This window comes from Chiroxiphia lanceolata, chromosome 5 (assembly GCF_009829145.1).
Source record: "Chiroxiphia lanceolata isolate bChiLan1 chromosome 5, bChiLan1.pri, whole genome shotgun sequence".
NCBI lineage: Eukaryota > Metazoa > Chordata > Aves > Passeriformes > Pipridae > Chiroxiphia > Chiroxiphia lanceolata.
This window is the reverse complement of record NC_045641.1, coordinates 56,869,481-56,893,466: the sequence shown is the minus strand read 5'-3', so window position 1 is coordinate 56,893,466 and position 23,986 is coordinate 56,869,481. Positions and strand designations below refer to the sequence as shown.

At 41.7% G+C, this 23,986-nt stretch overlaps 1 protein-coding gene across 6 annotated transcripts in view; it reads left to right on the top strand.

Annotated features, from left to right (window-relative positions):
• The window catches only part of TBXAS1 (thromboxane A synthase 1), a 263,546-nt gene extending 242,275 nt beyond the window's left edge, over positions 1 to 21,271 (top strand). For all 6 annotated transcript variants that reach the window (XM_032689004.1, XM_032689005.1, XM_032689007.1 and 3 more), the window contains 4 exons: positions 13,134 to 13,222; positions 15,627 to 15,764; positions 18,580 to 18,742; positions 19,371 to 21,271. In XM_032689004.1, coding sequence (XP_032544895.1) covers positions 13,134 to 13,222; positions 15,627 to 15,764; positions 18,580 to 18,742; positions 19,371 to 19,445 — 465 coding nt within the window. In that variant the 3' untranslated portion in view covers positions 19,446 to 21,271. The remainder of the gene's footprint in view (positions 1 to 13,133; positions 13,223 to 15,626; positions 15,765 to 18,579; positions 18,743 to 19,370) is intronic.
• The last annotated feature ends 2,715 nt before the right edge of the window (positions 21,272 to 23,986 follow it).

Below are 23,986 nucleotides of genomic sequence, written 5' to 3'. Positions count from 1 at the left end.
GGTCAGAGGTGCACGGAAGAGGGAGAATTCCCATGGATCTCAACCTCTGTTTGGAACCCAAGGACAGCATAGATAGATTAACCTTGAAGGCAGGTCCCTTAAACCTCAAATTACAGCTATTTTTTTCATGCTAAGGTGGGCAAACGCTGAGTTCCTTTGCTGGTGTGTGGGTAAGTGTACAACACTTATTACAACTTTTTTCCCCCAGCAATTACACATCGTAAAGCAAAGCTTTAATCACAGGTTAGGTTCACTTCTTTATTTATGCAGAAGGAATGGGTAAAATTTCTGTTCTGATAGTCTGTCCACAATTTTGTTTTCCATTCAAGATTTACCTTTGTTTTGTATAATATCGGTATTAGCTGCCAAGACTTGACCTTACCCATGACATAAAATCTTTTCTTAAAAAAAGCAGGGGATTTGCTGTTAGTGCCATGTAATGATCAGGCTTTAAACAGGAGCATCATTTGCTGCTGTCCTCTGAGCATGCCAGCAGTATCCACACAATCTCATGATTAAGGTTTATCGGTCTTATTAAGAGTGCTGAAGGAGAGGAAGAGACTTTCCCAAATTTGCTTGGAAGGCTGCATCAGGACTTGACCTTCTGATAACAAGCCCCGTGGTTGTGCCACGCAGCAGCTACTCCCCGCACTCCTCCTGCCCTCGCAATAATGTGCCTGGAATCTGACCCCGCATTTCTTGCTGTCATGTTGGTATCAGCTGGAGATAAATGAAGCCTTTTGTTAACTTGTTCCTTGCTTTGCAGGGTGCTTTTCTCTTCTGCTTTAAAGAAGAGCTAATGGTGATGTGGCACTGAGGCAGAGCTACATATAGGCACTGTCAGCATGGTGTTTGTAATATACTGGTCAAAGCATCTCTTATGGTAAAAATGAGGAAAGACTCCATTATAAGGAACACAAAAGGGATTTTTTCTATCAAGTTCACTGGAAGCAGGGAGCAAGCTGTCATCTTCCCTGGCTCTTCAGCTCCCAGCCTGTGCAGTACCAAGGAGCAAAAGCGGTGACGTGCATATGCAGAACACAAAAAAAAAGTCTTCCCACATCCTGACCTAGATAAATAGGACTTGGAATGAATTTTCTGACTTCACTGACTTCATAGCACTGACACTTTGAATCTTCTGAGATTTAAAGATTATATATATTTTTTAGTCATTTTTATTCCACTTCAAATAGATGGATGTGTTACAGAGAATGCGCACGTGTGTGTGCACATGAAGAGAGGCCAAAAGTACTAATACCAATCTCTCTTACTGTGCTGCCATGTGAAATAGGAAATGAATGTGCTAGCAAAAGCAGTGGGTATGGACAGAAGTGCAAGATGCTCTGGCTCTTTTGAGCTGGATCACAAATACCCTGGGACTTAAGGCAGGGAAAGCTGCAAGGTTGCTCCAAGTTACACTGGCGGAAGGCAGGACTAAGTACGCAAGAGGTGCAAAAGGGGATCACATCCCCTTGCACTTTTTACCAGCACATTTCTTACAAGAGGTGTAACACAGGCAGAATATGAGAATATGATCCCAAGTAACCTGCTTTCCAAAATCTTTTCCTTCATAACTGAGCCAACCTCCCCCCTGCTTTTTTTTACTTTAGCGTGATCTAAGTAATATATGACTGGAGCTATGATGGGGGCTATCAAGATATTGCAAGGTGCCATTTAAACCAGAGCAGCAGAGTTGAAATAGCAGAAACATACCATTGGCTTCTTAATTATCCTGCCTTTTTGCTAAAAGGTATTGTAGATTTCTTTATATACATAGAAGTAAGAGAAATAATACGCACCCTTCATCAGTCAGATAGTCTCTATTTATACATCAGGGTAGGTGTGAGAAGCAAGAAGTCCTGTTTTTTCCCTGTTTTTTTTTTCTTCCTGGTTTTAATTTTTTTACTTTTAAATTAAGTTTCTTCATTTAGAATCACACAGATGTTTAGGCTTCGGCCATAGATAAGTGGGTCTACATATAACAGCAATGACCAAAATTTATCTTTCTTTTCCCTCTCTCCCCCTCACTTCCTCCCTTCCCCACCTCCCCCTAGAACTCAGCAGAAACAGAATGCTATATATAGACTCAGCACAGTTCCCTCTCCCCCCCCCAGTTACTTTGCCTGCATGTTTCAATTTCGTTCTGTGTCAAACTTTGCCAAGGTACCAAGTTTGGCATTTTCAAGAGGAGGTTGGATAATCCCCGAGGTCCCCCCCTCGTAGTAACACCCTGAACCCCCCCCCCCCCAAATGTGTGCTACAATACCGCACTGAGGCACTCTGAGGGGCAGCTCACGCTTTTCTGATGTTCATTCACATGAAGTTCCTGGTCTTGTAGACTTTTTTCTTTTTTTAAAAAAGTCTATGTGATTTTAGACCTGCACTAGCAGCAGATGGCCAAAGGGCAGGCACGGATAGCCCATGGTGCTCTGTAAATGGAATAGTACCAGCATCCTGCCATCACGCTGCAAGTCTCTGGTGTTTGTTTTGTATTCTCTCAAATCACTCAACACTAAAGTCAGGTGTATAACCAGAATCTCATATTTCATTATTAGAACAATAGACAACCAATTAAAAAAAAAAAAAAAGTAAAAAAGGTTTCTAGTTGAAAAGGTAAGACTGAAAACATGAATCCCAGTTCAGAAGCCAGAAGGCATATGAAGTTCAAAGTACTGTTATTTGTCATAAATCTCTTGTGTTTTCCAGCCAATTTCTAAGTATGTTGGGGCCTCACTCATAATGTTTGAGTGATCAGGGTTGGTAATATGCTAGCTGCTCTCATGTGTGTGACAGGCCCTTTACAGAAAAAGCCTACAGCTGTGCTTCATCTTGGTACTTAGAAAATCCCTCCCCACAAATTAGCCCATCTAAGATATCTATAGATCTTTGTGCCACAACTCGTGCTAAAAGGGCAAAGGATACCATCCTTTATTAGTTATTTTATATGGGCAAAACTGCTAGTGAACCCACTGCAGAACGCTATGGTTTATGCACTTTTCTGGCTTAAAAGTGCTTTTTTGTGTTGAATGATTCTGTGAGATGTGTCAGTTTGTGGGTGCCACCTTTGTGTCTCAATGGCATCTGGATTAAGTGGCCTCCCTGTCAGGGCTGGCTCATACCCAGGTGGGTGCCACTGTGTTTACCAGGTTCCCCTGCACTCCAGAACTTTTGAGACTTGATGCAGGATAGAGCTTTGAAAAAGACAAATAAAGAATAAAATACTGAACATTAAAATAGTGTGGCCATAAGTGAAAAGGCAGCACAGAGGTGAGGTGTTGGAAATTGTAAAAATAAGGGTATCCTTGGAAATACAGAGGTAAATGAGTGAGGTAGCCAGGCCCTGAGACAGGAAAGGATCAGGTTTAAGAAGCAAAAGTATTTTTGAGAAGCAAGAAAGAAAGAACAGCAAATTGGTCTTCACACCAGGACGTTGTGGGACTGTGAGGTAATAAATAAATAAAGGCCAAAGCAACTTACTCATAAAGCAGAAGAAATGAGCAATACTTTCCATTTGCCTTCCCTGTAAAGTCTTATATCATCCTAAAACATGCTAGAAATGACCTTGTTCAGACTACAAATGAATTCTCTATTTTCTCACTGCTGACCCTGTGACTTCATCCTGCAGCTTTTTGAGTTGTGCTTTTGTTCCCCTTCACTCCCATGTGCTCACAAGGGCCAGTGAGTCAGTACACGTGGAAGGGCTTCCTACACATGGCAGTACCCGGTGCCCCCCCAAACAGCTGCACTCCCCAGGCTCTGTCCTCAGCTGGTGCAAATGGGTACAGTTCCTCTGACTCTGTGATTCAGGTCAGTGCTAAAGGAGACCATGAAAGACGTGGTCTCCTGAATCGAATACTATTCTTTATAATCTCTTCTCCAATATGCATCTTTAAACATCAGAAAGACCCCGGTCTCGGTTTCTTTTCTTGTCTTCTCCTCAGTTTTTGTGGATCACTTGGACACTGATAATTGCAAAAGAATTCCAGATAAAAATTTAAGGTTTTGTTAATACTTCTTGGGATTAAGGACAGGAAGGCTCTCCCTGGGGAGGTCCCGGTGGAGTTTTTCCACTGGCCTTTTTTTGATTGGAAACGTTCCCACAACTTGGGTACAGTTTGAGTGTCATTATAGAGGTCCAGTTGGACCTCAAATAACCTACTGTGACTATCTGTGTAATCAGGACCAAGTCATTGTGAGAAGTAAATCATAAACAGATGGACAGTCGTGCCGTGCTGCTCTACAAAGGATAGAGGAGAGCAAAGACACAAAACAGCACCAGAACATGACACCGTGATGGCTTCACTGAATCTAAGCGTGAACAGGCTTAGAAAAATTTCTGTGTTCCCAGATGGAGAGAGATAGAGTAAGGGAATAAAAGGAAAGAAATCCTTGAATAGGCATCTGTCAGGATTTGTTGCAGACAGCTTTATCTGAATATCTAGAGAGGTTTTTCATAGGTTAGTGTCATGGTAGCAGACACCCCTGCTCACAGCCAGCTCCCCACTGAGCTTGTGGTAGTGGGTTTTCAACTGGCATGTAGTTTTGTTTTTTTTAAAAAGGTCTTCTTCATGCACTGGAGGAAGAAAACACAAAAGCTGTTTCAAGTGCTATCAATTTTTTTCACATACCAGTTGCAAATTGCTTTGTTGTATCCAAGGCAGTCAGCACTTTCCAGAGGGAGCAAAAGAGGAAAAGGCATTGAATAGCTTTGGTTAGAAAATAATTTTTTTCCCTTTCTTTTTCCATTTTTCATCTTTTCAGTTAAACTTGAGAAGTTTCAACAGGAACAAACTTTTCCTTTGTGCTTTGTAGAAAGGACACATGCTGAAATTTGGAGCTATGACTGGACATGGCTTTTACCTGTAGATTTTACTTGTATTACCTGTAGGAGATGCAGAAGTCTACAGCAAGCTTTGACACCAGAAACATTTTATGTTCTGTACCGTTAGTAACATCAGTTTCTCGAGGACAGGCTGGACCCTGAGTTACAATTTTGGCAGCTGAACCAAACAAAGCTCTTTTTTGTTTAAGATATATTTAAATACCATGCAATGGATTTATTTCTTTTTTAGCCACTTTAAGTCTATGCATTCAGAGCAGTATTTGCCTATTTATGAACAGGAGTCACACTGAGGCTGAAAAAAAATCAGACTACTTATGAAGGCTTCAGATGGTGGGTGCTCGACTCTTAAGGTTGTAAATTGATGGTCTCAGTCTTCAGCACCTCTGCTGGCCCCTTGTCCAGAGGGAGGGAGTATTTACCAGGAGCACCTCACACATGCATTTGGAAGATGACCAACTAATTAATGTTTGCTAAACGCTTCGTGAGCCTCAGGGGAAAAACAACTACAGAAAAGCAAAGTCTTATTGTTGTCTTACTGCACCTAATGTACATAAAATGTTTTCAAGGCATCAGGCACAACATAAATGTTGTATGGTATTAAAACTGACCTGCCCTTGTCGGAGCAAATAATAATTACTCTGAGTGATGAGAGAATCTTGCAGTTTCTTTGCTATGAATGTTTGCCTGTTTACTAATTCAGAAAAGGTCTCATCCAGCAATTGCTGAAGCCAATGACTTAAGCAGCCAGTGGCTCAAGAAGGGTGAATTACAGAAGTAATTTATTTTGTGTAAAATATCCTGATCTCCTCATAGGTTGGACTGTGCTCTCTAGGACATATTTTCCCAAGTTGCGTGCCTGGGGCTGAGTCACCTCTCAGTCTGTAAGGCTGATATAGAGTTGAAGAACGACCAAAGATGACCTCACTTCATAGCCCGTAAGATAGCCTCTGTTTGCAGAATGAAAATTCATGCTGATGCCCTTTAATATAAACATAACGTGAGGAAATGAACATTTGATTAAACTAAACACACGGGCCTTTTATATGCAAGGCCCTAATTTAAAGCACTGTCACCTCCATACAGAAAATACCAGCTGGAGCAGGAATGATTAAATTAAATCATCTGGCTCTTATGTGATACCATGAATGTCTGCTGAGAGGGAAAAAAAAAATCCCTCCTCTTTATTCCTGTAGATCTGCAGCAACCATCAAGGGACACTTCCATGGGAGGAAGGATTAAGTCTTGCACGAACTTTAGTGGTTAATGTGCTTTGGACTGGTGACATGCCCTTCGGACAGACCTACCCCAGTTTTATAATTCTCTTTCGCAGCCTTTTGGGCCTCTGGCAGTCCTTTCTCCTGTTTAATTTCCTCCTTGCCTCCCTCCCACTGGGATCCTTCACCATTCAGCATTTCTGCCACCCAAGTAGAAATTTTGTGTCAGACAAGTGTAGAAAGAGAGACTTTGAGCCGCAGTGGGCTGCAGAGAGAACCGGGGCCGATTTCCTGGGGGCTGAGTGTTTTTTAAGGAGGCAAGAAAGAGGCAGTGACTGTGCCTCTGATGAGCTTAGCTTGCTACAATGCATGGCCAGGGATTATATCACATCCACAAATAGCTGGAGCTAGGCAAGCATCGCATTCAGGTAGGGAGCCACTTCTAGAGAGGAGCTATTCTTCCCCACCCAACTAATTAAAAAAATAAAAACTGGTATAGTGAGGGCACTTGTGTATGAAAAGCTGCCTGGCTTGGCAATATCAGCACACTGGGGACCTGGCCCTTCCTTCATGACAGCAGAGTACTCCAGGCACCCAATCTCACAGTTATTTAATTGATTTTCATTTGAGGGCACACAGTTCTCTTGGCATGGGAATCTGGGATTAGGTAAAATTGACGAATTTACAAAACCAAAATTGAAACAAGTTTTTTTCTTGTTTCTTTTCATTTGTAGCTTGCCTCATAAAGGATTTCCTTAGCGGTTTTCTTCTCTTTTCCTGACTTTCTTTTTTTTTTTTCTGGATCTTCTACCTGATGGCACTCGTTCTGTTCTTGCTGATTGCCATGTGTCAGTAGTAATGTAGGTGGAAGAGAATTTCTGACTATTTTGGTTGCAGCTTTTATGTTTATCTGTTTGGTTTCGGGACACTGTTCAGTTTCAGGAAGTATTTTTATCTCACAGAAGTTTCCTTGTGAGCAGTGATGCTACAAAGATTTCGTTTTAGCACCGTGAAAGCCACTGGAGGTAATGCAGGTCTGTCTTCTGTCAGGAGCTAAAGTCTTTGATTCAAAAAGCAAAGTAGCATTAAAGTAAGTTGACATTGGTGTAACCTTATACCTTCTGGCTCTTTCCCCAGCACTATTTGGTGCATACTTAGAACCGCATTTTCCTCTCCCTTACACTGATACAGCCCCAGGGAGCTCTGTGGATTTGCACCAAAGCAAAGGAGGGAGTTTGGCTGCAAGGTCTGCGTGTAATGTGGTTATCAGTGTGAAACTGGTGCACCGGCCTTTCCCACAAGCTCTGAACATGGCCTTCAAATCAGCACCTTCTTCTGTCTATGCTGAGTGGACTTGCATGGTAGTAAACCCAGAGAGAGGTGGAATTAGAGGTGATGGTGACTGGTAGGTGACTTGAACAGAGATCTGTAATACTAAATTTATTTAGCACTCAGAGTCTTTAGGAGGAGCTGGGAAGAATTTGTTTGGCGTGTCTGAAGCACTTTGTGTTGTCACATCTTGGGAAGTGCCTCAGTGAGCAAAGTAACTTTCCCAAACCCAGTGAGCATCCACTGTGGGTGGGGGTGAGAGCATGACAAACTTCCCTTTGAATGACAACCCAAGCAGATGAGAAAGGTGGTAGGTAACCCACATGGAATAAAGGAATAAATAGAAAGCTTAGGAATACATGTTTTGGATAGCCTTTCCTTGCTTCTGGGAAAAAAGGCATGAGGGGATGGAGCTGAAGACTTGGTTTGATATTCATTCCTGAGAGCATCTGAGAAGGCACAGTGCCGCTGACAGAGGCTTCAGTGCTACCAAGGTGTGCTCTAAGAATTTCAGAAGTGGTAGGCAGTTCAGAAAGCCTCTTGCTGCCACGTCTTAATCTGAAAATCAGGCTTGTTGTCCTATTTTCCATTCCTGAACCTTGTCCTTGATTCTATAGTCAAGAATTTAATATTTTACTCAAAGATTCTGTAGGCCTCTGTCACTGGAAGTGGCTAACAGGCACTTGGTGATTTTAGGCAGGCTCTTTTCTATCTTAAGGCAACGACTTTTGCCATGAGCTGCCTCTCAGAATGAGCGGGACTCAGGAGCTTCGGGGTCATGTTTCCCCAACAGCATGGGCTGGTTCTGCCTGGTGCCATGCCTCAAAGGGACATCTCATTGGCAGGTGCAGTCTGGACCACAGACAACAGAAAGAAAGGATTTCCAGTAAGAAAGAATTTGCAGTAAGTATTGCATGAGGACTGTCTTAAGCATTTTTTAGGTGTTTGGTTCAAGTTCTAAGGATAAAGCTAAGAAATTTTACTTCATCAACTTTGTCCCTATCTTGCTGCCTGAGACTGTAGGGAGGTTTTAGTTTGGTGCTTTACAGGTATTCCAGTATGGTGTCATAAAAGTGGTAAAACATGAGACAAGCTTTCTTTAAGCAAGTAAAAGATAGGTTTCTGTTAAACCATCCCAACCCTTTTTTTACTGATCTACATTTTGAGTGCTGTCCTGGCTCTAACTTTTCCTTTCTTGATATGGTTGTTGGAAGGTTGTCATGGGGCAACCCTAGTTTGACATTGTACTTCCTGTTCTTGCATTTCTTCCCCTCTCAGAAGCTGAGTGAGGCACACAAGCTCTAGATCTGTTAGGGGATGAGTAGCTCCTAGAGGTGACCAAAGAGAGGTCAAAACTCCAGGCAGATTCCTTGATCTATCAGCAGCTTTTGATCCATTTGATCAAGAAACATTATTGACCTGTTTGTGAATGGCCGTTGTCTGAATATCTCTTTTGGCAATTTGAAAGGGGGGTGGGTGAGAGAAATCGGGGTGATGCTGGCTTGTTTTTGACTCCTATCCCATTGCTATCCAAAGTCTACATTTTGGGGGAGAGCCCGTGTGGACTATGTAACTATGCCTACACAGATGACTCGTGGTCTACCTCTGCACGTCATCTCTCTGACATGGACTTTGTCACAGCCACACCTGTCCATGAGGCATCAGATTTGAATTGCAATTTCTCAGAAACCTCAGCTGGTTCAATATCAGGCCATGACTCAGCAGCACTTGTTATGAGGAATGTGGTCTCGCAGACTTCGCTGCTTCCAAATTGATTTCGGGTGCATGCCACACTGTCAGCTACACAAAATTTTCTCTGGGTTTTTTTTTCATTTCTGGATGCTGAGCATTACTAGACCATGACCAATAGGATAAGTGGAAATCTCTTATTCACTGATGTGTACTTTGAATTACCATTCCCAAAACAGAGGCAGTAAAGGAGGATGATCTGTGCCTCACTCATCAGCTACTTTGGGGAAAAGTTAGTATCTCATCTTCAACTGTCACTGAAGATTGGTTCACTCTGGACGTTGTGTGGAAGCAACTGAGGTGCAGGCATATGTTCCCTTCTGCTGACTTGGCTGTGGTGATGCTAACCACAGCCAGCAAAGAAGAACGAGCAACTGGGAACAGTAACATCTCAAACTGCAGCGGAGTGATTGGCCAGACCGCTCCTGTCAGCACTTGTATTTCCTTGCTGTTCATTGAGGAATTAAAAGTTAACTGAGGGTGGTGGTAAAAAATAGGTTTGCCTGCCTAGAAAATGCTAAAACCAATACTGAAAAGCAGAGGTGGATCTGAAGGTAGTTATCTCTCTTGGAATTTATATGGGGATTAAAACACGTGTCATCATTGTAGCACATAGGCAATTTTATAATCACTGCTGGTATTTCACCTCAGGATACTCTGTGGGATGAAGAATTAATTTTCCATTTTTTTCTAAGGAATAAAGGCCTGTGATTTTCTGTCAGTCATAAAGGAGAGTTTGCAGCCAAACTAGATGCTTTCTGGCCCTCAGAAGTGATTAAACGGTCCGGGATTGGTGAGGGTGTACCATCACACCTCTGGAAATCAAACTGGGGAAACATGCGTGCAGAGAAACACCTCAAGATGTTACATGGCCATTCACTTCCACATCAACAGGAAAAGACACTACAAGGTTGTGCAAAGCATAAGAAAAGCTGATGTGCAAAGCATAAGAAAAGCTGATATGCAAAGCAGTGACTGCAAAATTAAAATATAGGATGGTTTACTATATGCAACGTCTTTCCTTCACCCCATCTCTACTTGTTAAAGACAAGAATCTTTCTTAGTGAAAAAAATAGCTCATCTTCAGTACAAGGCAATTTATACTTTTTATTGTTGGTTTTTTTTTTTTTTTTTTTTTTCAGGGGGTTAAAGTGGCATGTTTGCACAACACCAACCCTCACCCCAGCAAACCTGTCAGCAGTTGATAGATATAAATAGGGACATTTAGGGAGAAAAGCATATTTACGTTCCTTTAAAATGTGCTTGGCTAAAGGCATATTTTTAAGAGAGGGAGTGGAAAAACAAATGGAAAATATTTTCTTTGAAAGGGAAAAAAAGCAACAAACTGTCCTTCCTAAATAGAGATGCTTGGCTGATGTGTACTTTATGCAGCTGTAGGTCAGACCTTGCAAACAACTACTAAATTAGGTCCAGCTACTTTGATGCTAAAAGCATGGAAGTGCCAATAATTAAGTTGCATCAGATGTAGGAAATGACTGATGTGTCTGTTGTGCTCAGCATAGCAGAGTTCACTCTGCTGCCATTTGACCAACCCCCTTTTATGTAAGCAAAAGGAATTTTCTTTTAAGGAAAATCAGCTGTTTTTACACCTTTGTTTTGTTTTCTGAACTGCTAATCCCCTGAAGGTATAGAAGCTATTTGAAAGAGCAAGTCAAAGCTCCAGTAATTTAGTGTTATATTATTTGCTGATGTATGGTTTGATTTAGTGGCTACTTATTATATCAGGTTACCATATAATTATCTTAATTATTGACTCCAGAAGTAAGTAGAGGGATTATGAGAGAGACAGAAAGGCCCAGTGGAAAGACCATGGTTCAGAGAATCGAACACATCTTGGTGTGCTCTTGGCTCCACCACTCATTTTCTCTGAGCCTGAACTCTTCCCTCAGCCAGCCTGGCCATGAAATCAGGATGGATTGCAGAGACAGGACTCAGATGCTTAGCCAGGATTCAAAGAGATGCAGGAGAGCAGTATAAAAAGAACAGAGGAAGATTCTGAAAGACAGTTGTAAAATTAGCAGAAAAAATAAAAGAATACTCACCATAGCATGCATTTGCATCAAGGAGTGGACCATCTTTGTGGGCATGGAGAAGGGTAGTTTTGCCATGAAGGCTTGAAATTTGAACCTGCACTTCCAGTCTCTGCTACCGATTCTCCCACCCCCCCCACCCTCCAAAGTTACGCAGCCCTCAGCCCTCTTTCTGCAAAACAAGGATGATAAAAATCATCCTCCTGTCTTTGGTTTTAGCCATCGACATTATTGGAGCACAGTTCCTCACACAGCCTTCAGCCATGGTTCTCATGACATTGTGGCCATTTTTGGCTTTTAGTCTCCTAGTCCTTTGTCTGATAACCATTGACCTAAGCCAAAGGTTTAAGTTAGCAGGCACCACTGCAATGTAAAAAAGGCTGTCAGGGCAGTCCATACTTCCTGTATTGATAATATTTGACGTATACTGACAAAATACTTCATCTATTGACAAGCTGAGTTGCATCTTTTTCTCTAAGAGAGGAGCAAACGTGCTGGTTCTGCTCAGCCTGTGCAAATTACTTTCTCTGGTTTTGCTTTTCTTTCCTGAGCCAAAAACTAGGGATAATAGAATGTATCTATTTCCTTCCTAGAAAAGATCAGCTAATGTGAAATGGTGCATGGTGGCTTAGTGCTGAATAAGTGGGATACCCTAATCCAACAAGGTATCCTTGTTCTATTGTACGCCTTTTCTGCATACCATCTGGAGTTGTTCTCTGCTTAGTATTTTCACTATGTACCATATGTTTTTGCATGAAAATTCAATAAAATATGCATTATACATGAAAAGTGCTGTAGTAAATAAAGGAAGGATGGAATCCAGTCCCCTTTGTGAACGGCAGGGGCCCCAAATCTTCATAAAAGGTTTAGTCTAGTCTAACGTCTGTGCTTTTCTCCAATTTACTCTGTGTCAGTCTTTAGGAGATGCTCTAATTTAAAACAAAACTCCACTTTCCTGATGAGGTTATTCGATGTTCTTTGGCTGCCCTCTGCTGAGAGCACTGAATAAGACAGGGAAAATATCCTCTTTCCAAGGAAGGTTACATTGGAAGAAATTCCCTGTTTATCCATGTGCTGAGTTCTGTCACTGCTGCTGGTGGGCACCCGTGGTTTGGTGTCTCTCATTGTCTCTTTGCTTCCAGTCAGAGGGAAAAGTCTTCTGAGCTACAGCCCTAATCAGGTTTTAGTGCCCACCACTCATTGTCAAGGGCTGGGTGGCTTTGTACACTTAGGAAAATGTAGGTTCAGGCATTGACCACTATGCAGAGTTAAGCATTAAACAAGGGGTGGCCGCAGGAGGAAACAAGCTTCTCTACCCAGGCACTATTGAAGTCTTGCCAGGTGGCATTTGAGCTGTACCTCAGCATCCCCCTTCTTGGCAGAGCAATTTGCCACTGCCTGCTGTTCCTCATCGGAGTGCCCATTTCTTCCAGTGCCACTTCCACCCCTCCACAGGCATCACAGCACTAGCTCTTTGCTTTATTTCTATAACTGGGAAGGGGCAAAGGGTTTGTTCCAACATCAACAAGAGTAACTGCAGGACTTGCTGTTTCTTGTGAACAAAGTGTGAGCCGTACTCTTGTCTTTGGGAAGAAACAAGGATCCTGTGCAGATTTTGGTGCATGTGTAAAGCAATAGCTCTGTTGTAGCTATTAATGCTCTATGTAATGCCCTGTTTTTAATACTTCCTAGCAAGTTGATTTATTATTATATCTTCATCTAGGCTGTGCACCAAAGCATTTTGATGATGAAAGGAATGTTATACACACATTTAATTACTGCCCACATTTTTGTATAATTTTATCATTTACTGTTTTAGATGAGACATCGAGTTCTTCTGCAGGAAAGATGCCCAGTAAAAAACAGATGATTTAAAAGCTAATCTGAGATGAGTTTGGCTCTTAAATATGAGAAAATATAATTGTTCCTTTCTTTCTGCCCTTTCAGATGGTCCCTGATTACCAAAATGTACAAGAACTCCCTTATCTGGACATGGTGATTGCAGAGACATTGCGCATGTACCCACCTGCATTCAGGTATCTGGAGTTTTTTTTCCTTCTGACTCCACAGGATAGCTCCCTAGCTCTATAAAATGGAAGTCTGTTGTTGGAAGATCTATGGTCTCTTAGTCTCTGTGCCAACATCAGTACTGCTTTGTGCATTTGAAAGATATAATGTGGCCTATTGAAGGAAAGCTGGCTGATTCTGGTATTTCTAAAGCGCTTTTTTACAGCGGATTGGCCAAGGTTGCTTCCTTACCAGTCTCCACATCCCCCAAGGTTAGAGGATGGAGCCATTTTGAAGCAGGCCTGGCCTTAGAAAGCCAGATCCTGCTTCTTCTGTGTGCATCAGGCTTCAGAGATACAGACCAAAGACCTGCCCTAGCTTGTTGGTCATTAAGGCCCTGATCTGTGGAGGGTTGCACATCCAGAAAGCTGTATTTTACATGTGTATTTAACTTCAGCACATTTTCACTTAGTACTGCGTTATACTAACATAGCTAAACTAACGGCAATATCCATTAACTTTTGAAAGTTTTGTCCTGATTCACACAAGACTAGTTCTACTATGTTGATGAACTGAAAACAAGGGAAAAAGAAGTTAGAAGATTGTTTGATGAAGTTCTGACTTATCACAAACATAAATGCAAACGTTAAGGAATGGAACTTTTCAAAGTGATCAGCCCGTTGCACTGCTTCTCGTGAAGCTGGAGGAAAAATTCAGGTGACTGGAAAGGAGCCAAAGCTGAGCTTGCTGTGAGAGCCTTTGAAAAATTTAACCTGTGATTGCAAGCGCCTTAAAATAGAAAAACTTTAAATCATATTCTCTTCTATATGTTCACAAAGATTGGAAGTCAAGATTTTTTTCTGCAGGACATCTGCAGGATTGTTCAGAGAGTAAACGTCAAAGCAAACGTCAAAGATATTTGCTCCTGGATGAGGTGATGGGGCTCTACTGTGTTATAGGTGGAAACTGTTTTACTGGTTAAAGCAACAGGGGTCTTTGAGTTTTGTCTGTATCACTGGGAAACAATTAATGTTTGTCAGATGGGAAACAGAATGAGAATGGAACGAAGTTATTCTGAAATTTTGGTTGGCATTTTCAGTGCTGTTTATTGACTTGGCTTTTACTCTGATGGATGTGGAATGGATAGGACAGCCCAGTGCCTCTGAAAGACGTTAATTGCCTATGACAATGGCAATGCTGAGTTAGGGGAAAAGTCGGTAGCAGCCAAGTTTGTTATAAAATGAGTTGGTTTTCTTTTTTTTTAATGAACTTACTATCCAGAGAACTTTCTTCCGCAGAACTCATGTTTCCACTATCACCAAATTCATGTAAGAATGAAAAGAATAGCTTGTCAATGCATTTTTTTGGCATGCCAGTGTTTTGTTGCAGGTTTGGAGCCTTTGTTATTTATTTGTCTGAGAAAGAGAGATGGGTGACAGCAAGGAAAGAATGTGTTTCTGTAATGATACCAGACTGACAGCCCTGAAACTGAAATCTTTATTCAACTTTTTAAGCAGAGTGTGGGAAGCAGGAAAGGGAGCTCCTGCACATTGTCTTGCCCCTGGCACCCAGCTGGTGCCAGGGAATAGCTCCCAGACTGAGACAGCAGGGCACTCACCTGGCTCTGGGCTGATTTGGGATCTGTAGTGACCACCGAAGCACCAAGTGTTCTAGATCAGAACCTACCACCACACATGCACACCCACACACAATTTTTTGTAAGCTTTACAGACCCAAGCTTTGCTTTGGCAGATGGCTTTTTTCAGTCTTCTTGTCACAATGAGGTTTCTAAGGACAGTCCTACTCTGTTGCCTGTCACCAGGGGGTGGGAGGAAACTGCGGAGTTTTTTTGCTAACATCATGGCTGTCTTTGATCCATGTATGTGAAATGAGGTTTTCCAAAGCCTATGAATTAGTTGTATTTTTGTAGTGGCAGCTGCAGCAGAACACCTAGCCCTAATATTACATCTCTTGCTAAGTTTCAGGTACCAACGTGGGGGAGCTTCTCGAATAAACAAACTCAAAACTATATTTGGTATCCTTTTTTCTTTTCCTGAAAACAAACCACCATATTCTTTGTACTTGTTTAATTAGAGATGATAGATACATCTCATTAGCAATTTTCATAAAAAATTAGTCTAAATCCAACATTCACAGTAAAGTTGCAGTTTAACAGTTATTGCTTTGGAAAACGGTACATATCACAAATTCTTCCCTTTGAAAAGGGCAGAGATTAGCTGTCTGGGCTGGAGCTATGGGCTTCTGGATGGAGAGGACACCTGAGAAGACACTAGCGTCAGCAACAGTTGTATTTATCTACTGAGAAAGTGTTACTCTGGAAATTGTAGGGTCAGCTGAAGAGATTTACTTTTATAGATCTCTCCTGCTGTGTTTTTAACCTTTATTAATCATATAGGATACATGACATTGCAGATTCACTCGGGAAGCAGCTAAAGACTGTGTAGTGCTGGGGCAGCATATTCCAGCTGGGGCTGTCATTGAAACTGCAGTTGGACACCTCCACCATAACCCTGAGTTCTGGCCAGAGCCTGAGAAGTTCATTCCTGAGAGGTATGTGGAATAATGCTTTTCATTCTTAGATTGAAGTTCTTATTTGGGCCTGTTTCGATCAATGTTAAATGCTGGTTTATGCATTAGGATGTGCACAGAACTCCAGCCTGTCCAGTGGAGACACCAGATCCTGCTGCTCTTTCACAGTCACAATCACCCACAATTCATCCAAAGCAGTATTTCCACCAAGAGTGGAATTTAGTTTAATTTAGACCATAAAATTATGTTATTTCTACCAAATTAGACAAACGATGATAGTGGCGCATCCCACAAAGGGTGTGAGATTTGGTTGAATCGTGAGATGGGTTTTCAGACCCATTTCCAAATCAGATACTGTGAATAATGTCTCTTCTGGATGCAGAAATTCTGAAGTGAGATAGTATATTCACTGACATGGATGTACCTGGGAAACTCATCCAGCTCCTGACTGGTTTAGAGCACCCTTTTCACCTGAAATCTTGTAATGGTGTGGGTCCTCTGTGAGTGGGGAACCTACCCCATCTGCCACAGGGAATTTGCTCTCCATCTGTAAGTTAGGATCCTTGGTTCTTTCTTGGCAAGACATACATACTTTCACATGGAGCATTTATTCTCTTCAGCTGGTGGGGGGACACTGTCAAGCTGTGGTTTTGTACCATGCCCTATCTTACAGATGCTGAGTTGAGCTTACAGGGAGAGTTTCAGCTGATGTGGTGCTGTGTAGAAGCACAGTTCAGTTTTGTGGACAGATACATTTTTAAGCTGTTTTGTGGGTAGATGCATTTTAAGCTACCACTGCACTGAAAAGTTTACTAAGTAAAAAAAGTGACTGCTCCACAAACAACTGGGTGTGAGGCAGGCAGCCCAGAACCATCTTTACCAGTAAGACAACACATGTATGGTGTAGGTGGGTTTGCCTAATGCCCCTTCTGGAACAAATCTAGGCATATGCTCCGTCGGGCTCTTTTGGCCATGAAGAAGAGCATTTTCAGGGTTAGAGAAGCCCAGAAATTTTGCTGGAGAGGAATCTTAGCAGTTACTGGAAGTCTAGGGCGGGTTTTTTTAGTAATGCTTATCTACAAATATTTTCTTAATTGTTTATTCACCACTTCAATGATAGCATGAAAGCACATTATGGAGTAAAATGGACAGTGGGGGCTGCAGTCCTCTTGACTCACACAGTGCTGTTTGTAATGAATCTGAGATTAATTCCTTTTTGAAACTTCCTGAGGAATGATGTATAATTACTAACATTCTCCTTGGATTGTATCATTTGGTAATGTTAGTAAGAATTATAAAATAAGAACTTAACAAAAAATAAAATAATTTGTCTACAGCCTTTTTACCCCTAATATTTATTTTTGAAATCGGCCTTTGGAATAATACAGGAGAGACTTTAAATTTACCACAGTGATATATGGGGGTGAGCAAAGCAAGAATTGCATTAACCTATTTGGATGGGATATGCAACAGTATATAAGATAATGGTCCTTCAGTCTCAAATTACAGGCTTCTATAGTACTTTTTGGAGTAGTAACTCAATCTTATTTAGGATATCTAAGCGTGGAGATGGGATTAGTGGAAATACATAATATTATTTTTTTCCAAAGCTCAAAATAGCCTGTATTACATCTCATCTCTTTCTACCCTGCATGAGTTCTCTGGGCCTTAGCAGTCTGAAGTTCTTGCAAACTATATCCAAAGAGATGAGAGATTTTCAGGGATGACCCCCATACATGAAGGCAGAACCTGTATCCATGCACAGAACTGGAAAAGTAGTTTGGTAGTACAAGAAAAGTTCCAAATACCTTAGGACATGGGAGGATTATGTAGATTTCCAGGGTAATGCCATCACTGTAAGAGTTTGCTTCTTTCGAGGCACCACTCTGAGTAGTGACTCAATACAGCCCAGGGTTAGCCTGACCATGTTGATTATGCATTGGCCCTAATAACTCGTACTGGCTCAGACACCGTATTCCTGTCTGTACATATTTTATCCAATAGGCATTCATCTTTGCAGATGTTGGCAAATAGATTTTACTTTTTTTTTTTCCCTTTGAACTGCTGTTCAAATAGGAATTTTGTTTCCCTCATGGAACAAAAAAAAAAAAAAAAGGCTCATTTCTAATGAGCTGATCAAGTATTTTAAAGCTAGCTAATTGATGCAGATCTGCATACAGATTGACACATTAATGAGTCTTTCCAGCTGGACTGAGGTACTGAGATGGCTCAAAGAACAGAACCATGTGCAATTTTAATGTTTCCCAATTGTGAACCTGGTCTCTTCAGGCCAAGAGCAGAGAGAAGGGCTGTACTGAATTGTAATAACCATATTCCATGGCCTGTCCAATGCCATGAGATTTCATCTCCCCTTACAACCTTCAAAGAGCAATTCCTGTTGACCTTCATCTGCAAGGCACAGCAAGGAATGCTGTTGCTAATTCTATTTAGTTCAGGTTGCAGCCTATTAGTTTCCTCTTAGCTGTAATTTCTCCCTCACATGTGCAAAGGATGTCCCTAATCACCCTAGCCTGTCTGCACCTGAAGTTATCATTCTTCTGAGCATGGTCCTCAAATGAAGGCAAGTTGTGAAAGATAGATTGGAAGTAATACTCATGTCTGCATGTGCTCTCCTGAAATCACCAGCTGACAAAGGCTGATGGCCGTAAGTCAATTATCTGTTTACTTAAGATGTCAGGACATAATCTGTCAATAGTTCCCCTGACCTGTCCATTAAGACCAATTGAAATAACCATCTTTTGAGATTTAAATGAAAATCAAGGAATCAGGAGCAAAAAGCATTCCTTGAACTGGTTTCCATCTCTGCACTCTTTAGGTTTACAGAGGAAGCCAAGAAGAAACGACATCCCTTTGCATATCTGCCCTTTGGAGCAGGACCTCGTGGCTGCATTGGCATGAAAATGGGTTTGTTGGAGACAAAAATGACTCTGCTGAGGATTTTGCAGAAGTTTCAATTCAAGACCTGCCCAGAGACTGAGGTTTGTACATGCGGGGAGGCTAAAGATCACGCTTGTCAACTTGAGAGAGTTGACAGTATATCTTAGACAGAGGGCAACTGATTTGCCTTTGTGACTTCATTTGGGAAAACTGCTAGAGACACTTTCATAATAAGGAGGGACAAGAGGCCTGGACTGCATGTTTTAATCAAAATATGATTCAAGATATATGATTTTTTCCAACAAAAGAAATGGTTACACAGCCCTACCTTAGTGGAGAGCTGTATAACAACACCACAGTCAAAATATCTTGATTTATAGAGGGTGAGAATGGGTGTACATACTTCATAGGATCTTAGCACTTTAGTATATACCTATTGCTATGTACATTGCACCTGGCACTTACTCAGCAGCTCTGGAGTTTACAGAGTTAATTTCTTCCTGTTCAGATCTACAGTATACCTGGGCAACCAATGCCTCAGCCTCTGGCTGTAAATTCTATTTAATATTATGCTAGCGCAGCTGACTGTAGAACAAGTACTTTACAGCTTCTGCAGTAATCCTGGTATGAACTGGTCCCCCAGCAAAAGTGTCTGTCTGTATATGGGGGTGTTATACACAGAGAAACAAACACATACAACTGTACATAAGATGCTCTTTTTTCTTTCAGATTCCTTTAAAGCTCAAATCAAAAGCCACACTTGGACCAAAAAATGGAGTCTACATTATGCTAGAATCTCGCTAAAAGAAAATGTACATCCTGAAGCCTACTGGGATAAGACCCCTTGTTAGTGACTCACTAACAAAATATAACTATTTTTCAAAACCCCAAAGACAGCTAGGAGCCTAAGTCCCACTGATGGTCAGTAGGTGCTTCCTCAGTGCCCTCCTGTGGGAGAGCCTCCAGTCACCTTTTAAAATGGGCTCCACAGTCTATTTTGGCAGTTTTCGAATCACTGTGAATAGCATCTGTAAAGTAGCATCCCACTTTCACTTGTTTTTCACTTCCTTTCACTCATCTTTGAGAATGCTTTCCTCCTGCTCAATTTCAACAAATGGAGCAGGTGTTAAGCGTACAAGCAATTTAAAATAGATTTTAATTACAATTCATTATATGGCACATCCTTCTCATGCACTTCAAAGTTTCTACTCTAGAGAAAGCCCAAAAGGCACCACAATTACAACAGAAAACCTGGGATGCAGTGCGTTGGATTTTGTCATCAACTCTGCTAACAATCAAAGCTGAGGCTCCTGCACAATGCTTAATCTCTTCCTGTGTCTGTAAAATGGAAAGAGTTGCACCTCCTTCATGCTTTGAAGTGATTTTATATACACTTAAATTAACAATTTGCACTTGGCACGTTGCATTGATAGAGGATTGAGGAGTTTCCCTGCTTACCAGTTAAGTTCCAGTAGCTAAGACCAAGGAAATGAGCTGACTGCCATTTTGCTGGCTACTGAACTGCTGTTGGAAAACTGGAGAAAAAGAAGATACAAATTTAAAACAAGCAGGAAAACTGAAGGAAATTGAAGGTTAATCAGAAGGTGTTGTTACAACATCTGCTTCATGATAAGGCTTTTCCTTTCCAAGCATGGCAGTTGTCTAGCTCCTTGACTCAAGGAAATTAAGAGCATGCATGCACTAGAGCCAATGTTAAAGGAGTGGGATCCAGGATCATCAGTCCCAGCAGCTCTCTTGACTCCTTATGTGACTCTGGAGCAGCTCATGTCCCAGGTGCCTCACTCGCCTCAGGAAGGAACTTGTCTGATTTCCGGCTGCAGCAGCACCGTGGATCCATTCAAGCTGTATGACTGTGCACATGCATCTTCACAGCCAAAACAGCTGTACACTTCCAGTCGTCAGATTTTCTCCATGCTCTTTCCTACTTCTCTACAAAGCCCTTCAACCACCACACAGCTAGTGGAGCAACACACAGCAGGGATCAATTGACAAGGAAAATCCCCACACCTTTCCTTCAGTGGGTGCCACAGACTGGTTGTCTGTACAGTTGTGCTGGTTTTGTCTCAGATAATTTTCTTCATGGCAGCATGGGGCTCTGTTTTGGATTTGTCTTTCATTATTAGCAGTGCTTGAACAGAGTCAAGGCCTGTTCTTCTTCTCACACCACTCCATCAGCAAGGAGGCTTGGGGATGGACAAGCAATTGGGAGGGGACACAGCTGGGACAGCTGACCCCCACTGACCACAGGGACATTCCATACTGTATGGCATCATGCTCAGCATATAAATCTGGAGGAAGAAGAGGGAAGGTGAGGACATTCAGAGGGATGGTCTTTGTCTTCCCAAATCACTGTCATACATGCCAGAGCCCTGCTGTCCTGGGGATGGTGGAACACCTACCTGCCCATGGGAAGTAGTAAATGAATTCTTTGTTTTGTGTGTGGCTTTTGCTTTACCAATTAAACTGTCTTTATCTCAACCCATGAGTTTTCTCACTATTACTCTTCTGATTCTCTCCCTCAGCCCACTGGGGGGAAGTGAACCAGTGGCTCTGTGGGGCTTAGTTGCTGGCTGGGGTTAAACCATAACAAAACCATGAGAAGAAGTTGGTGCAGTCTCAAGGTCCTTTTTTTTTTTTTTTTTAATTCCGTCTTTTATTTTTTCTTTAAAATTTTTGTATGTAACAAAAACTCTTATGGCACTATATAAAAATAAGGAAGCAGCTTTGGTTCTTTGCAAGTCTTGACCTTCTGCCTGCTTGACATACTCTGCTTGAGGTTTCCTTAGGTACAGCATCTCTCTTGGTGGTATGCACAGAGAAGTGTCAAGGCAGCAGGAGGAAGAGACTGACTGCTCATCTTCATTGCAAGGATTTCTGGAAGGAGCCATCTGCACACATCCTTGGCTAGGTCCCTGTCTTTTGCTGCCTTCTTCCCACATACTGCCTGAACGCTGATCAAATTACTGTATCTTGTTCCTCAAAGATTGTGTCTTTCTCTTTCATGTTTTTTGTGTTTTGTTTGTGTTTTTTTTTTTTAAACCAGAACTGTATAGGTACTAGTGATGAAGTGCTGACCTGGCAGTCTTGGAATAGTTCCTGTTTCTATGGAGCATCTCTGGCACGCTAAACAGTAGTGCCCTGTTACAGACACACTGCTTATATGATTTTTATTTCTTTAAAAAGCAACACACTGTATATACCTTAGTTTCTACACATTATCCATAATTTTCCCCCCTTGAAAATAGTGTGCTGGAGGCTGATTTACTGTATACCTTATACATACAGTTGGCAAAAAGCTGGATGGACCTTGCCTAAAAACATCTCACCTACTTGAATGAGCAGAAAGCTTATTCCATCTGAAGTCAGCTGCCAAAGGCTTGTTTGTTTTCCTTACATGAATTAGAAGGTTGTTGCGTGCTTCATTTTTGACAAAATACTCCATCCTTAACCAAGCTTGTCCCTTTCTAAGATATGATTTTACATAAAGTCTCCTTCCCAGTCCCTGCCTCTGCAACTGGAGCACTTACCGGTGAAGATCGGGGCAAAAAAAGTCATTGAGTACCTCAGCCTTCTCCATGTCCTGGGTAAACATATCTCCTGTTTCCTTCCAGAGGGCCTACATTTTCCCTAGTCTTCCTTTCATCACAGAGATACCTATAGAAGCTTTTTTTTTTTGTAGCCCTTAATGTCTCTGGCCAGATTTATTTCTATCAGGGCTTGCTTTAGCTTTCTTAACCTGATCCCTGGCAACTTAGTTTCTCTGTATTCATCCCAGGTTACCTATTCTTGCTTCCATCCTCTGTAGGCTTCCTTTTTGTGTTTGTTGAGGAACTCCTTATTCATCCGTGCAGCTCTCCTGGTATTTTTGCCTGACTTCTTTGTTGTGATGCATCACTCCTGATCTTGGAGGAGGTGATCCTTGAATATTAACGAGCTTTCCTGGGCCCCTCATCCCTCCCTTTAGTCCTGACCTATAAGCTCTGGGTCAGCTCCTCATCCATCCCCAAGTGGAGCTTCATGCCCTCCACCTGGTCATTCACAGAGGGCGACACTCCCTTCTCATCAGGCTTGGAAGATGATCCAAGAGTATTTCCCAGCTGCATTCAAGTTGAAAATGAACAGTATGTGTGCAAGTAAACTCCCCTGAGTCTGTGATAACATTTTTTCAACTGTTCTGCAAAGTTTTCTGGTTAGGAAGTGTTATCTGTTTTCACCTGTCAGTTTGTAGTAGTATGGAATAGAGGAATTATTTTTGCATCTGAAGTCAGATTTCTGGAAGTGCATCAACCCTTGTTCTGCATGCAGAGAGACAGCTAGAAAAGACAGAGCTGCCAACTTTCCAGTAATATAGGAAGAGCCCCAAGCCATTTGTTCCTTTTAAATAACAGTTGGTGGTACAGACACTGCACAGACACGTACCAAGATGTTTAATGACACTGGACCTCACTGTAGTTGTGTGAGCTCAGTGACACACCTAAAGAGCAGCCTGTCCTGAGGGATCAGCGAGCCCTCTGGAAGCACACATCTGCAGAAAAAACAGACACTAAACTGCCAGCAGTTCTCCAAAACAGAAACTGGTAATGTCACGATAATCAGTGTGTTTGTGCACTTATATAACATGGTCCTAAATTGATCCTGAGCAGAGTTGCCTTTAGAATTAATTAACAAAAACCCAAAAAACCCAACCAAAAACAACCAAAAAAAGAACCCAAAACCTGCCAAAAAAAAAAAAAATTCAGTCAACAGCAGTTAGGTTTAGGGAGGAACAAAGAAACCAATTTAAACTAATTCCTTTCCTCAGAAACACTAAGTGTGTTGTCTTGCATTGCTGAGCTGTGGGTTTGTTTAAAATTGGGCACGTCTGTGTTACAAAAGGATTTTAGTCATTCTCTGACAGCTGATACAAAGCAAAGGCTGCTTGGTAAAGGAAAGCTTCTATTAAAAACATCTTCTGATCTTTGTAATGATTACAGAAAGCTGTCAGTATAAAATGGTATTTTTAATAAGGCTGCTGATAGGAAAAAAGCTTTACAGTTTTGTACTTTATAAATAGTATTCCTAGAAAATCAGAGTTGCATGTTAGAAATCATTATGTTTCACTGATTGCAAATTTGAACTATCTGTTCTTATCTGGCATTAAACTGCAGAATTTTCTCTCTGTGTGTGATACTTTAGGAAATGAGCACCTTCTCATTTCGCTTTGTTAAACATCTTGGACACAGCTTCACCTGATACCAGACTCCTCCAAGTGTTTACAGCAGAAAACCTGGTAAAAGAATTTACAGCTGACTTATAAACTGTGTCATTGCCTGGTTCATACTGGC